The sequence below is a fragment of the Somniosus microcephalus genome, chromosome 5 (genome assembly GCF_052327205.1).
Source record: "Somniosus microcephalus isolate GS21.2 chromosome 5, FLI_Smic_1.0, whole genome shotgun sequence".
Classification (NCBI taxonomy): Eukaryota; Metazoa; Chordata; class Chondrichthyes; order Squaliformes; family Somniosidae; genus Somniosus; species Somniosus microcephalus.
The window spans coordinates 257,445,396-257,460,798 of NC_140991.1; the positions used below are offsets into that span (position 1 = coordinate 257,445,396).

Sequence of the window (15,403 nt, forward strand, 5' to 3'; positions counted from 1 at the left end):
ACTCCAGTACTTAAGCACATAAATCTTGACTTGACACTTCAGTGCCCTACTGAAGGAGTGCTGCACTGGCGGAAGAGCCATCTTTCAGATGAGACATTAAACCGAGGCCCTGTGCACCAGCTCAGGTGGACATAAACAATCACGTGGGACTATTTGAAGCAAGACAGGGAATTTTCCTGGTTCCCTGGCCAACATTTATCACACAAGTGACACCACCAAAAACAATCTATGGTTATTCATTCATCTGCTGTTTGTGGGACCTTGTTAACAAATTCATTGCCAGGTAATGGCTTGACTTCAAAAGTAAAGCATTTTTGAACATCCAGAGCACATGAAAAGGCACGCTTTCTTCCTTATGCCAGGTACTCTGCATTAAATCATATCCTGAGAAAGCATGTAAAGCTCTTGTACAAAATTTAAAAAAGTACAGTAACAAAAAAGATGGAAAAGAAGAATGATGCCCACATGGCACACACCACCACGGTGAATAACCAGTTAAAACTCACTATCTAGGCTCACAAAATAAGTACAGGCACTTGGGCACGGTACGGATTGCCAGCCCCAGTATGAGTCACCACCTTCAGATGGGTGTGGAAATTAGGGAAGGGGAGCACCATTCAAAATGGCGTGTTTATGGTCAGTTGGAGCTACATCCAAATCCATTTGTTAAAGCTGGATTTACATATTTCTCCCAGTGGGTAAATACACCATGTAATGTGGTACTGCACTATATGGAGGGGAAGCGCCAAGTTCAGTCCTTGCACAGCAGTGGGTGCACTGCAACTGGCATCAACATACCCAGGCTAGGGAAGCAATAAAAGGTTCAAGGTTTCCACTCCTGATCGCTGCATCAACTCTCATGGAAACGGATCAAATTTGGCTGCAACATACATCTCACCACCTCCCCCCACCCCCAAAACAAATAGCCACGGCTCACGTGAAGAACGAGCACCTAGGCAAGGTTTTCGAGGCTAACTAGTGACTGTAGGACTGCACCCAGCATGGGTCAAGCAGGAGGAAAAGGACAGAGGTGCGTCAAAAAACAGCTTTTAACAAAAACTGCACCCAAGTAACAGGAAATAAATCTACACTAATCCAAGGTGCGCTATTAGTTTTAGTAGACCCATGCCTACCCCCCCGACACAGGAAATAAAGTTCAGCTGCATCAAAATTTAGACGCTGCTAGATTTGGGATTACGTGACTCCAACCTATATACATGACTCAGTATAAACACATCCAGGTCAAAGGCTGTAAAACACCAGCCACAAAATACTATACAAGTTACTAGACAAACTAATAATGAGCTCGTCTCCTCTTGCAATATGTGCACTCAAAGAGAAATAGCTAAACACAATCTACAGCTTGAAAATATGAAAGTGATAAAAAGATTGATGTGTAGAAAATACAAAACAGGGACAATAAAATCAAGATGTTCAGTTTGTGCAAGTTCAGGCAGCTCTAATCAATCTTCTGCTTTCACTTTCTGCAGCTTATAGTACATGCATCACAAACTATTACATTACTCAATATAACAAACTAATAACATTACAGTGCAAGTTTCCCCAGTGGCTCAGGCTGGGAATAGCCAAGTCATACAGACCATAAAGGTCCCAGGTTCAGTCTCTAATATATACTGCATTAACTCACCTCAGGCAGACAGCTGTAGCTGCCACTGGCCTCAGTATCCCAGGCTAGGGAATAAAAAATAAATCAGGATTCCTGCTCTTTATCACGATCCAGCCACAAGAAGCATGCCTCTGCCGATGAAGGCAGGGTAAAGTTCAGTTATGATGCCCCCTCTGGTAGGACAGCATGCCAACATGTTATCCAAGCACACCTGTAAAGCTGTACCCTGGGATGAACTAGTCTTCAAAAAAAAAGAGGCTAGAAAAACTAGCAGAGAATGTCCATGGATGGTCCTTTATTTTGTCTGAAAATGCTCCCGTGAAGCACCTTGGGATGTTTTACTACGTTAAAGGTGCTATATAAATGCAAGTTGTTGTTACAATCAACTTTTTCTACAACTTGCCGATTCTGAATTCCTCACAAAACTTTTAATCAGATCAGACATTCCCAAGCAAAATGCAATACTCATCTGGCATGAGTTAGGGCAGGGGTGTCAAACGACATCGGGCCCCAAAGGCCTGGTAATCCAAGCCTCAAAGCCCAGGCATATTGCTTACTTGCTGGTTTGTTTTATCTCAATTAAGGTGATCCTAGCGATTCAGAAAGAGCTGTTACTACCATTGTTGGATGAACCCAATATCTGCTAGTATCAGCAGTTTGAAATATATGTACGTTAACAGGAACACCGATTTAAGCTTTGTACGGTGGACCTCTCTTTCCCCCCTCTGCAGAGGCTCAATAATATGCACCTATGCAGCCCTCAAAGTCAACTGTCCAGAGATACCCAAGTTAGGGTACTAATTACAAATTTAGCATCACTGCGAAGTGAAAACTAGTTTGTGGTGATGCTGAAGTTACAATACAACTCTGGAGTGGGGTTCCAACTAGATTTCAAAGATAGGGAATGAGACCTCCCCACCTCAGAGGAGGCAGTCACAGTGGGGTTTAAAGAATGCACAGGTTTACTAGGCCCTTTTTGAAACTTATCTAGAAATGATTTAAACATTCAAAAGGGGGTAGACTTCACTCTCAATGTAAAACAGAAAATGCTGGTAATCAGGCAGCATCTGTAGAGAGAAACAGAGTTAATGTTTCAGGTCGATGACCTTTGAGTTCTGACGATAGGTCATCGACCTGCAACTATTGCTCGCTCCTCAGATATTGCCTGACCTGCTGAGTATTTCCAGCATTTTCTATTGTTATTTCAAATTTGCAGCATCCGCAGTATTTTGCTCCCGTTTTACTCTCAATGTAATGGCTAGCAGGGGAGCTCTGCCCATGCCTGTAAGTAGGCATATACAGAGTTATCTCCTGGCTGGGAGATTTGCAGTTGAAGCCAAACAGTACAAACTAGGAATAAAAACAGAAAATGCTGGAGCTACTCAGGTCAGGCAGCATCTGTGAAGAGAGAAACAGAATTAACGTTTCAGGTCGATAACCTTTCGTCAGAACTGGAAAAAAAGCAGGAAATGGAACAGATTTTAAAGCAAGTGTAGGAGCTGGGAAAGGGGGGGGATGAAAGAACAAAAGGGAAGGTCTGTGATAGGATAGGATAGAAGGCAGGAGAGGTTAAGAGACATTGAGAGGTTAAGAGACATTGAGAGATATTCAAGGCAAAAGGAGATGGTAATGGGACAGGTTAAGAAACAAAGGATGGCTCTAGATGAAGTGTAAATTGTGCTGGCAGAATGAAAGACAGCTGCCATGTGGGAGAGAAGAAAAGAAAACAAACAAAAAGAGTGTGGAAAAAATGATAGGGGCCGAGGTTCTGATCTGAAATTGTTGAACTCTATGTTGAGTCCAGAGGGCTGTAAAGTGCCTAATCGAAAGATGAGGTGCTGTTCCTCGAGCTTACGTTGAGCTACATTGGAACAGTGCAAGAGGCCTAGGATCTGAGTGGGAGTGGAGCAGAGAATTAAAGGGACAGGCGACCGGAAGCTCGGGGTCTCCCTTACGGGCTGAACGGAGGTGTTCCGCAAAGCGGTCACCCAATATTTGGTCTCCCCAATGTAGAGGAGACCGCATCGTGAGCAGTGAATACAGTATACTAAATTGTAAGAAGTACAAGTAAATCGCTGTTTCACCTGGAACGGGTGTTTGGGGCCTTGGACAGTGGGAAGGGGCGAGGTATAAGGGCATGTATTGCATCTCCTGCGCTTGCATGGACAAACTAGTACAAACTAGGCACAGGCTGAGACTGCTACTACTTGTCTAAGACTCCTTACATTGGGTACTACTATAACACACAATACAAAATATTTACTCATTAAAAGGTTGAGGAGGCCTGCCTACAAGAATTCATTGTGAACCACAGAAATGTGGGGACTGCCCAATTTAGCAACTGGTCCGGTCGTGAGCACAAGAGCTTCAAAGTCTGTTCACGAAGCACGTATAAATTACAGTTCTACCTCACCTCGCAACATTCTGAATTTCAATCCAGCTAGTGAAAACTTTTAGCTTTAATTGAACCTTGGAAGAAAAAGAAAATCAAAAGAATTCAACATTTTGTAGTGTATTGGTGGATACAGTCAATAATACCAGCATGGTCAGAACACAGAATCTAGGCTAAGATATGACGAATGGCTTGCTGGAAGACAGTCTACTAACTCTAACTTATTAGTCAAGCAGCTCCAGCCGCTCACATCTCACTAGAGGCTTAAGGAATCTCTGAATACCTATTGTGTAGAGAGATTATAAAGTTGTATTAAGTTGCCCAGCAATAACCTCAAGGCAACTTTACCATTCTCTCTTGCACTGTTGCTTTACATATTGCCTATCAGTGTCCTCCGCTTTTCCTCCCTTCTTCCCCCATTCAAATAGCAGTGAAGTAGAGATGAACACTAATATTGCGTTGATTAATTGACAGCAGGAGCAGGAACAAAATTAACCCTCAACCATTGCTATGCATTTTCCTTAAATTTCAAGATTTGCGGACTTGTGGTACAGGGCCGGGGGGGGGGGGGGGGGGTGGGGGGGTCCAAAATGGAGTATGTCTAGGGTTCTTTTGTTTCCAGCTTTTAGTTTTTTTTAAAATTCTGGATTAAATTCTAATGTTACAAAGAAATCTCTGGAAAAACTTTTTGTGCACTTACTCATTGTGGCTGTTGTACTATTACTACAATTTATTTTAAAAAACACTTCCTACTTAAGATTTTATTTAGGTTATACACATTCTTTTGATAGTCATTCTCCCCTATCCAATACACTAAGTCACGATGCACTATCTACAAATGCAGCTGGAAAGAATTGCCCAGCATCAAATATTAATACATTTTGGGAAAAGCGTGTAGATCAGCATTCAATTATCTTTCTCCAACACCCCCTGCCCCCCAATGTAAATAAAAATACAATTAAGACTAATTTTATACTCTGGGAATCTCCGAAGGGTGTAAAGAAGAAAGGGGACGTGGGGGGGTTAGATTGCGGTTAGGCGTACTGTGCAACTGCAGCAACAGGCAGTAATGCATTGAACGGTGCTGCAGAGGTGTAATAAAAAAAAACACTTGCCCTCCCCCCACCGAAACGTTACGTACGTGTAAATTTTATTCCACTGAAACACTGAGGACATAATAATGAGTAATTTAAAACAGCATCTCAAGGATTATGACATAAAATGAAAGACTTGCATTTATATAATGTCTCTCACGACCTCAGAACGCCCTGAAATGCTTTACAGCCAATGAAGTACTTTTGAAGTGTAATCACAACAAATGTTGCTTGTTTTTTGATGAGGAAAAAAAAACACATTAGTGCAAAGTATAATCCAAAACACACAGAACTGTTACAGTAAAAACACTATATCCCCATGTCCCTTAGAACCACATGTACTATGCTGACATGCCTTTCATTGTTCTGAGCAGGATGTTATAGCAACTAAGCAGATGTGACTGATTTGGTAGGTGAGGTACTGGGCAAAAAAAACACGCTGCAATCAAGATCCACCAAGTCATCATATTCCCACAGCAATAAACCAATTACACCATCTGTACATAGTAACTATTATATCCACGACTTATTATACAAGTCATAACGGCAGCACTTTGCTTCACAAAAATGACATCAAAAATCTCACTTTGACTTTCCCGTCACACCAAAGAATTGCACCGTCATCTACACGATAGGAAAAACAGCGAAATTTACCAGAATGCAGGACCTGCTAAAAATAATTCCATTGATGACTATTGATGGCATAAGCGGGAAGGAGACACCCTGCAACTTCCAAATTTGGTGAGTTTCATCCATTACCTATAAAGCACAGTGCTTACAATGAAGTGATTGCAGTATTCCAAGGTCAGTTCTCTCAAGTCATAAATTCAACTGCCCTGGCAATAAATGATAGAAGGGGGGAAAATCAATTAATTCATTTCACATTCAGATCATTAAACTCAGGTTTTTTTACCGCATAAGCCAACATCCCAAATAGCTCGACATCCAGGATGTGTGAAAAACTTTTAGTTCTCAGCCTGTAGGCAAGTTCTCCCACTGGAAAAACAAAGTGACAGCAGTCTCTGTCACCACAGGAGACCTCGAACTACATCAATGTACCTCACCTGGCCCAAGCAGAGCTCCAATCCCCACTATATATTGATGAGTGAGCAAAGGCAAATGAACTAAAAATTCAACCACATGGCAGTTAGTGAGTAATCTTAAGAAGGAGAGCATTTAATGAAACTGGTGAAAATTAGTTTACAACTTGGGTCATGCATACTGTTTTATTGTAGCTGTTGAAGAATTCAAAGGTTGAACTTAACGATTTCAAAATGGTATCTCATAAGAGTCTATAAAGTTTAGTTTGATGAAAACTTAACTGAGAAATTAAAGCACAGTTCCAATAGACCTTCTGGGTACTGGGAGGAGATCAAAGCTGCTCTGTTTAAAATTACAGGCTCTCAACAGGGCAACCTCATTCTCTGCAGACCTGCGCTACAGATGATCATTTCATCACAGCAAATATTTATTCCATCACTGGAAAGGCACCCATTTTCTACAAAGTCCCTTTACTGCACCTAGAACAACTCCAATATTTTGCTTCTACTATCCTGCCAGACAGATCATTTCAAATATTTATCACTTCTTTACTCAAAAGAAGTGCTTCCTGCCATTGGTTTTAAATTTACTGCTCACTAATTTCCATTTATGTCCTCTGGTCCTAATTTCCTGGCTTGCTTTGAAGTAATCTTGGGTTATCTACAAATAGAGTACTTTCTTCCTACACTCCCCCAACAAGTCTTTTCCTCTCAATATCATTGACTCCTTGCTGGATGTACGACTCCATAGGCATCAGTTACCCTCCCATTATTCAAGTGAGCATCTTGGATGGAAATGTCAGGCTATTGAACCACAATATCACAGGTCAACCGGTCCATCTACGCACTCTTCTTGCATGGGTCATTGAAGAAAAGCGACAACCCTGGACAATTTCATAATCGAATTATACCATCCCACCGAGATGAAGTAACTCATCAAAGACCAGAAAGGGAACGTGGGACCTCGCTACTCACTGGATACATATTGAGCCGTTGGCATAATCCCCGAATGGAATGGATGTACTTCCTCAAACGTTCTTTCTCCTTTAAAATGTAGAAGGATCAACCATACCATCCATTTCCAGACTAACATCACCAAACAAAGCAGCTGCAACTCTAGTATAGTCTACTGGTAGTGCATATCCATAGGGCACACAATGACAATGTATAAATTTCTATCACAATTCCTTACAGAAGCTCCCATATTTGTCTAGTTGTTGGGCAATGGACTGTTCCCCAAAAGAGCAGGTGTTGATCCAAGGCAATTTATACACACCTCATGTATCCTCACAGACAGGTCAGGACTGGCACTAGCAGAGCATTCCACCTACCAGATTTGGTATGGGAATGTTGCATGTAGGACAGGAGAAAAAAAAGTAATGAAGGGGAGAAGAGTTTGAGAAGAAACAAATGGTGACATGGCAGAAATTGCAGTAAAGCCAGTGGCTCTATTGATTTGAAAGTAGCAAAGAGCGACTCAACAATTCTAAGGTGTCAAAAAATTAAAATAAAAACCAAATAAAAAGTAAATTAAACCTCTGTCATGAGCATTTATAGAGTAACTTCGGAATACACCAACTGTTCCCAAAGTGAACACTGTTAGAAGATACATATGGATGATGAAGGCCATTCATCCCATCTTAATTCATCTAGCCAGAATGGCCGAACGCTACCCCATTGCTACACCAAATTGTTCTCGATTCTAGGGTTTTGCCTCCATTCCAAGTTTGATCACTCTGAAGAAAAACTTTGTAAGAACAGTCCTAAAGTTACCTTTTACCCATGGCCCCTTGTCCTACTCCCACAATTTAAAGTAACATTCCGGATTAACTTTTTCCATTCCTTTATCTTATAAACCTGCATACAGTCATCTCTTTAGGTACCTCCTTTCCGGGCTGAGAAGCCCAAATCTTTCCACATAACTCAGACCCGACATTAGGAATCAGGCCCGTGGTTCTTCTTGGCTCTGCATCCAGTACTTGAATGTCTCCTTTGTTTCTCAGCCACCAGAACAACACACAGTATTCAATGTGCAGTCTGACCAGAGCACATGCACAGTTTGATTACAACTTCCACTGACTTGTATTCTACTGTTTTGGCTAAGTAGTTCTATATTCCATTAGCCTTGTTGATCTGCATTGGATGGACAAGTTGAGTGTCAAGTCTACAGACTCATAGGTCTCTTAACTTTATCCTTAACTATTTTACCACGCATGGAGTACATCTATTGCCCGTTTTCCTTTCTATGTTCAGTACTTTACATTTGTCATTTTCTGGAAGCACAATACTAATCACCTATTAAATATGCAGTCAAGCATCACACCTCCCTCTTATCCTTTAGTCCACTATTTAAATAAAAACAAGAGTTAAATTGGCCATATTCTTTTCCCAACTACATAGCTGGGTTGTATATAAATTGGAGTACAGTATATAGAAACTTCTTCCAATCAAAAACTTCTACCACAAATCTCCCAAGTACTTATTTAAATTTTGCTGCAAACATTTCTTCTTGAATTGCATCTTTCAAACAAAGTCTTTGAAATTTTGCAAGAAAGTACACCCAAGTTTCATAACCAAAGAAAATGGGGTGCAGTTCTGCAGCCAAATACCACAACATGGAAAAGCAAAAAGTGGCAAAAAAATGTATTCCTACCTGCCAACTAGTGAGTTAGGGCCTTTAGGTGTCAGACTTGATTCAACGGTAGCAATCTTGACCGAGTCAGAAGGTCGTGGGGTGAAACTCGACTCGCGATTTAAGCACAAAATCTAGGCTGACACTTACAGTGCAGTACTGAGGGAGTGTTGCAGTCAGAAGTGCCGTCTTTCAGATGAGATGTTAAATCAAGGTCCTGTTTGCCCTCTCAAGTGGACGTAAAAGATCCCATGGCACTATTCCAAGAGCAGAGGTGTTCCCCCAGTGTCTTGGTCAACATTTATCCCTCAACCAACACTGCCAAAAACATTAGCTGGCCAGTTATGTCAGTGTTGTTTGGGGGACCTTGCCGTGTGAAAATTGGCTGCCACATTTCTCTACATTACAACAGTGACTACACTTCAAAAGTACTTCATTAGTTGTAAAGGGCTTTAGGACATTGAGGTCGTGAAAGGTGCTGTATAAATGCAAATTATTTCTTTGTGTAATAAAGGGAATGAAGTAATTTGTATTTATATAGTACCTTTCACATGCTCAGGATGTCCCAAAGTGCTTCACAGCAATGAATTACTTTTGAAGTGCAGTCACTGTTTTATGTAGACAAACTAGGTAGCCCATCTGCACAAAGCATGATAAATGGCCAGTTAATCTGTTTAGGTGGTGTTGGTTGAGGGAGGAATGTTGGTCAGGAGACCTGAAGAACTCCCTGCTCTTTGAATACTGCTTTGGGTTCTTTTACGACCATCTGAACAGGCTTTGGTTTAATGTTCCATCTGAAAGAACAGCACCTCGGACAATTCAGTACTCACTCAGCAAAGCAGATCCCACAGCATAAAATTGAGTATGTGCATATTCAATTATGAAATTATGATTGAGTGAAAAATGAATTTCCTTGCTGGACTATACAAGCAGCCTGCTGGTGATCAAAAATCACACCTAACTCAGCTATTTAGTCCTCTTGTGTCTTTACGGTGATCAGGATAGCACTGCCTCCAGAGTCACCCATGGAAGCAGCCTCTTTTTTTAAACAAGTCTAACACACTGGGATCAGCAGCATTGCTATATTTAAAATGCTGCTTCCAAAGTTGGGGCTCCTACTGGCAGCAATACAGTAAACATACAAAAATGTGTCTGATGCTCTTCATGTTGATTGGCTACTCATTTTGCAGCAAGTTAAAACAACCCCTGCCTCTCGGAGAAAACAGTGCATCTCACTAAAGGGAAGAGGCTGCTTTCGTATCACAGGGAAGCCAGAATCACCCCACTGCAAGAGCACTTGGATATACATTTACAATAATTTACATCTCTATAACACTCATTTACGTGCAAAAAAAACCCGTCTCGCAGCACCTTATGGGGCAATGGATAGCGAGTGAACAAAAATGGTGGTGGGCGGAAAAGAAAAAGCCACATGGTCAGGAGGGGCAAAAGCATGGTTGAAGAGGAGACGTACAGATGCATCAGGTGCATCATAGACAACCAAACCGGAAGACTGGGTTGGAAATGTACACCTACTGCTGTTATATAAGGTTCCAAATGCTGAGTGGAACGGTCATTCCGTTCATGCTAAGCCGATAGGTCTCAAGTCGCTTCATTGCAGTGAGAGACATCCTTTGCCCAACTAAAGTAGGCAGCCAACTCCATGCAATTATCCAAAATCGAAGTGCTGCGATCACTGATTCAAAGCTTCAGCCTCCAGTTATTAACTTTAAAAAGCAACAGTGCAAGTCTCGAGGTTAAGTGGGTCTGCGAGCATGAAACTTCTCTATCTGCATTTACCCAAAACCGGCACGATCTCCAAAAAAGGACAAATTCGTCACTGAAAACGCTGTTTACGTAAAATAAATCTCAATGACTAACAGTGTGGCGCACACCAAATTCAGGGATTCGGCGTAAGAGTCCCTGACCTACCGGGGCATTGATATACATGAGAGACAAGCAATTTCCTGCGATGCTGAGCGGCTGGCAGGAAGAAGGGCAGACTTCAGAAGTTAACTTAAATTTCCCCTTTTTTTTGTGAATTAAAAAAAAATGCAACTGGTCACGTGGGGGCGGCCGCAGCTTCCGTGCGCACCGGTCCCGCCCCCCCTCCATTGTGACGTCACAGAGGCCGGTTCTCCCCCTCGTGTCCCGCGGTTCCGGACCGTGCTGACGTCACGCTCGGCTCGGCACGTCGCGGCCGACACAGCGTTGGAAGCGGCCCCCGCGTGCCGACCTGTTGCACCCGAGTCAGCAGCAACCACCCCAGCAAGACGCAGAAAGCCGGGGGCCGCCCCCGGCACAGCGCCCAGCAAGCTGGCTGCCACTGCAAGCTGCTTTCTGCAATCAGACCGGCCGGCCCGCCCACGGACCATCCGCAAAAACTTTTTACTCCCCTCTTTTGTTCTAAAGCTTTTTAGCAATGTTTGGGGGGGGACAAAAAACCATTACGTATAGGCTTTTAAATTACTGAGTTTTTTTTCATTCTAAATAAACTTCAGCAAACGCATCCCTGCAATGCGTCAGATGTTCTTCAAAATATATTCCAGTTTGTGTTTTTTGTTGTTGTGCGTCGTTGTTTCCGTGATGCCCCACGAATGTTGACGTTCGCTTTCTATCGTTTCAGCAATTTGACAAGTTATCAGATGGACAATAAAGCATCTCTCGCGTCGCGGAGGGACCGATCAGAGTTTTTTTTGGAGGGAGGGAGGGAGGTGGGAAGAGTCGTACAGATAGAAGTCACTCCATGGACCGAGTTGAGTGTGTAGTGTGGTGAACGTGTCACCTTCCTCATTTAAACACTGGCGTCTGCCGAGTCAGAGGTCATTGCAGATCCAAGAAGGGGGGGGGGGGGGGTGAAGAGAAACCTTGTCGCTTTCCAACCCAAATTGTAATGGAAGCCTTTCAAACATCTGCAATCTCTTCACTACTCCATTACCTAAAGGCCCTGAATAATTCACATCCGCCGACTGCAGACAGTAACCCTTTGAAGAATGGTGGGTGTTTTTTTTTTGGGGGGGGGGGGGGGAAATGAGAATGCAAACATTGCTATAAGATTACAGCGTGACCATGTGGCAAACAAAACCCCCAAAAAACTATTCTAAAACCAAACATTCTTTTTCGCAACTTGCAATAAAAACCTAAAGAAAATAGAGTACAAGCGCCGGGCTGTAGGATAATTTGTCGAAAATGCAGTCCAGCTGTACGGGGAGAGAGAAACCTGCTTGGAAATAAGAGTTCAACAACAAGGCAATGCAGGTTGCCATTAATCCAAGCAGAACCAATCGGCGGCGGCAGAAAGATCCAAAATGGGGGGCAAAGCAGGGAAAAATCCTGCAGAGGAGGAAGAGCCTGGCGTCGCTGGATCGCCAGCCGAACAAACGGCACAAGTAATTCGTGGGGGAACGCGATCGCTTCCCTTTCCTCCCCAGAAGAAGCTTTGCAACACAACAGGCCGGACCAACAACTATTAAATAATTAGATCTGATCCGGTAAGGGACGGCCAGACTGTCACCGAATCACTCTTCTCTGTAAAGAGCAGGCACCAACATAAAAAAATAATCCATTAAAAAAAATCATTGTGTCTACAATTAGGAAAATAAAACGAGAGAAACGTACAATGGGGATACCTTGCAGTGTTAGCAGCCAAAACCATAACAAACAAAAAAAATACCTTCAAAAAAAGGGGAAAAATGTTAAAGCCTAACCACCACCTTCAGGAAAAGAGATTTAAAAAAAACTTCTTGAGCCACTTACTAATCTTTTGTGAATTATATTCCTCTTGGGTCTTTCTCTGGTCATCCTGTTGTCCCAATTTTCTTTGCGAAGAGAAGAAAATTCCACATGAATCAATCTCGTCGATGTGGATAAGCCCTGGCTGGTCTATATTTACAAAGCTCCCTCTCCGTGCTTGCCGTGCCTGCTCGCCTTTTGATTAAATCCGAAGTTGGGAGGGAGAAAAAAAATAAATAATTCACTTCAATAAAATACTCATCATTTAAAAAAAAAACTCGTCGACACCAGGTATAGTTACTGCTCCCGGGCAACACGAAAAGACGAAGTAAAAAAAAAAGCTACGTGTGGTGAAGTTACATCTTGAATAAGAAAAAAAACATGGGGGAAAGAGAGAAGAGAAGGGGGAATAAAATAATGTAGTCACGTTCTGTGCAGAGAGACAGACAGAGTCTCAAACACACACACAACTCAGGCTCATACTCGCACTCCCACCAATCACATCCCTTTAACTTTAAATGGCTACGTTAGGACGCTCCCGGCCACGCACACTCAGTACAGCCCCTGCCGGAGAGCACAAGAGCTGCAGCACAGACTGGGACTTCCCTCTTTCTCCGTTTCTCTTTTCTTCTCCCTCTCTCTTCCACTTCCATCTCCCAACATACTCTGTGTATATATAAAATACATTTTAAAAAAAAGACTTACATTCACAACCTCAGGACGTCCCAAAGCATTTCACAGCCAATGAAGTACTTGTTGAAAAAACACTGTTGAAATGCAGCAGCCAATCTGTGCACAGCAAGGTCCCATCAAACAGCAATGTAACTGACCAGATAATTATTTTTTAGTGATGTTAGTTGAGGGATAAGTATTGGCCAGAATACCCTGCTCTTCTTCAAAATAGTGCCATGGGGTATTCTACATCCACCAGAGAGGGCAGACAGGGCCTCGGTTTAACGTCTCATCCAAAGGATGGCACCAACGACAGTGCAGCACTCCCTCAGTACTGCACTGAATTGTCAGACTAGATTTTGTGCTCAAGTCTCTGGAGTTGGACTTGAACCCACAAACATTTGACTCAGAGGCAAGGCTACCCACTGAGTCACAGCTAACACCTGTAATATAAATAACACATGGCCTGCTGCCAGCGTAAATCAGAAAATTGCATGCACCAGTAATTTTTTTGATTGCAAGTTATCCTGCTGCCTGCGTGGATTGGAAAAAATTAGGCTACACCCTCCCTGTGGAAGCAAAAAATTACTGGAAATACATAGCAGGTCTGTCAGCATGTGTAAAGAGGAAGGACAAGTTAATGTTTCACGTATATCTTTCATTAGCACCCAAATAAATTGAATGTATGTTATCAGGTACTCAGGTACAATGTGAAAAAGAGTTGAGTGACTGCTTTTTGAAGCCAACACATGAAAATGACAGCGACAAATTGCTGGTTTAAGGAGTGTTGGGAATTCATTCTTTGCTCAGGTTTCAGATCTGACTTGCATTAGAGGCCCAGTATATTCTAGCCCAATCCTGTCCTTGCTAAGTGCTCACACAGGCGCACTTTCCAGAGACAACTTTCAGTCTGATATTGCAGTACAGTTGTAATACACTGTAACATGGAATGTTTAGACCTGTGTTTCCCCACTTGGATAGTCCCACACATCAGCCATGCTGTTACAGGATGTACAGAGCGGATGTCAGCAACTAACCCATAGAGCGGGAGCAATTATTCTGAGGGTGAATCGCTTAGGCTCCTCTCACACTGTAATCCTACCAGCTGATTATACAGAAAAAATCTTAGCACTGGATACCTCCTCACTCACTGGTTACTCAGCTGGAGTGTGGTGCATGGCATGGGAGGAATAAATATTAAGATATAAACCATAAAAAAAAAAATTTAATTGCCACCGTGGCATTAAGGATCATCATAATAAGACTTGGCATTGGCACACGTAGTGATAATAAAATCTTACCTGACTCTGTCTGTCCGCTGGCAGCTGGGATAGTGCGAGCACCTGCCTACACTTAAACCTTTCTAGCTTGCACTGATCCTTTAATTCCACAGTGAACAGAATTATTTCTATTATACAACAGTGAGGCTCCTCTTACTCCAATGAAAACAAATAGTGGTAGATGTACATTACTGTTTCTATTTCACAAATGTAAAAAACCCATAATTTACTAACCATTTATAAAATTTGACAGGATGTGAAATGATTACCAGCATTATTTTCTTCAGTGAATTATTGTTTTTAGTTTCACTGTAGCAAATTATCATGTTGGAAGCAGTGAAATTATCGACAATCTTCATATAGAATAAATATAGGTTCACAACGGAATTCTCATGCATCTGAGTTCTGACAAATTTTTACACAAGTGAGTGAAAGGCTCTGTTTTATACTAAGATGTCACCTCGGTCTACTGTTAACTAGCTTTAGTACTGTGATTTCTAAATACCCAGATTTATTGATGCAACACGCAGACACGTTTATTTGATAACATGCCATTAAACTTATAACTTTGCTTGACAGGTTGACATAGCAGTAAAACTAAGTGACTGAATTGGGCAACATTTTTTTTCTGTTTACATGCAGAACCTATTCCCAAAATGGTCACAGACATAATTTGAGATTATCAGTTGTTTATTCTTGCCAATTTTCTCATCCAATTTTTATCCCTTCCCGGTTGCTTCCTTGCAACGGTTACAGTCGCAAAGTTGTTAGTCAGCCTTCTGTACTCCTCCCAAGTGGCCATTATTTGTATGTGAGCATGGACATTGTGTGTCAGTAGGCTATTCAACTATGGAGGGCATCACTACCACACCCAATCCTATCCTCACCTGACACCCACTCACATGGCTTTCCAGCAGGGGTTGCTGAATAGTGA

At 42.2% G+C, this 15,403-nt stretch overlaps 1 protein-coding gene across 1 annotated transcript in view; it reads right to left on the reverse strand.

The window, feature by feature from the left end:
- Window positions 1–13,048, reverse strand: part of LOC147117669 (protein Jumonji-like) — a 434,885-nt gene extending 421,837 nt beyond the window's left edge. The window contains 1 exon segment of the mRNA XM_085988853.1: window positions 12,542–13,048. Coding sequence (XP_085844979.1) covers window positions 12,542–12,586 — 45 coding nt within the window. The 5' untranslated portion in view covers window positions 12,587–13,048.
- Window positions 13,049–15,403: the final 2,355 nt, after the last annotated feature.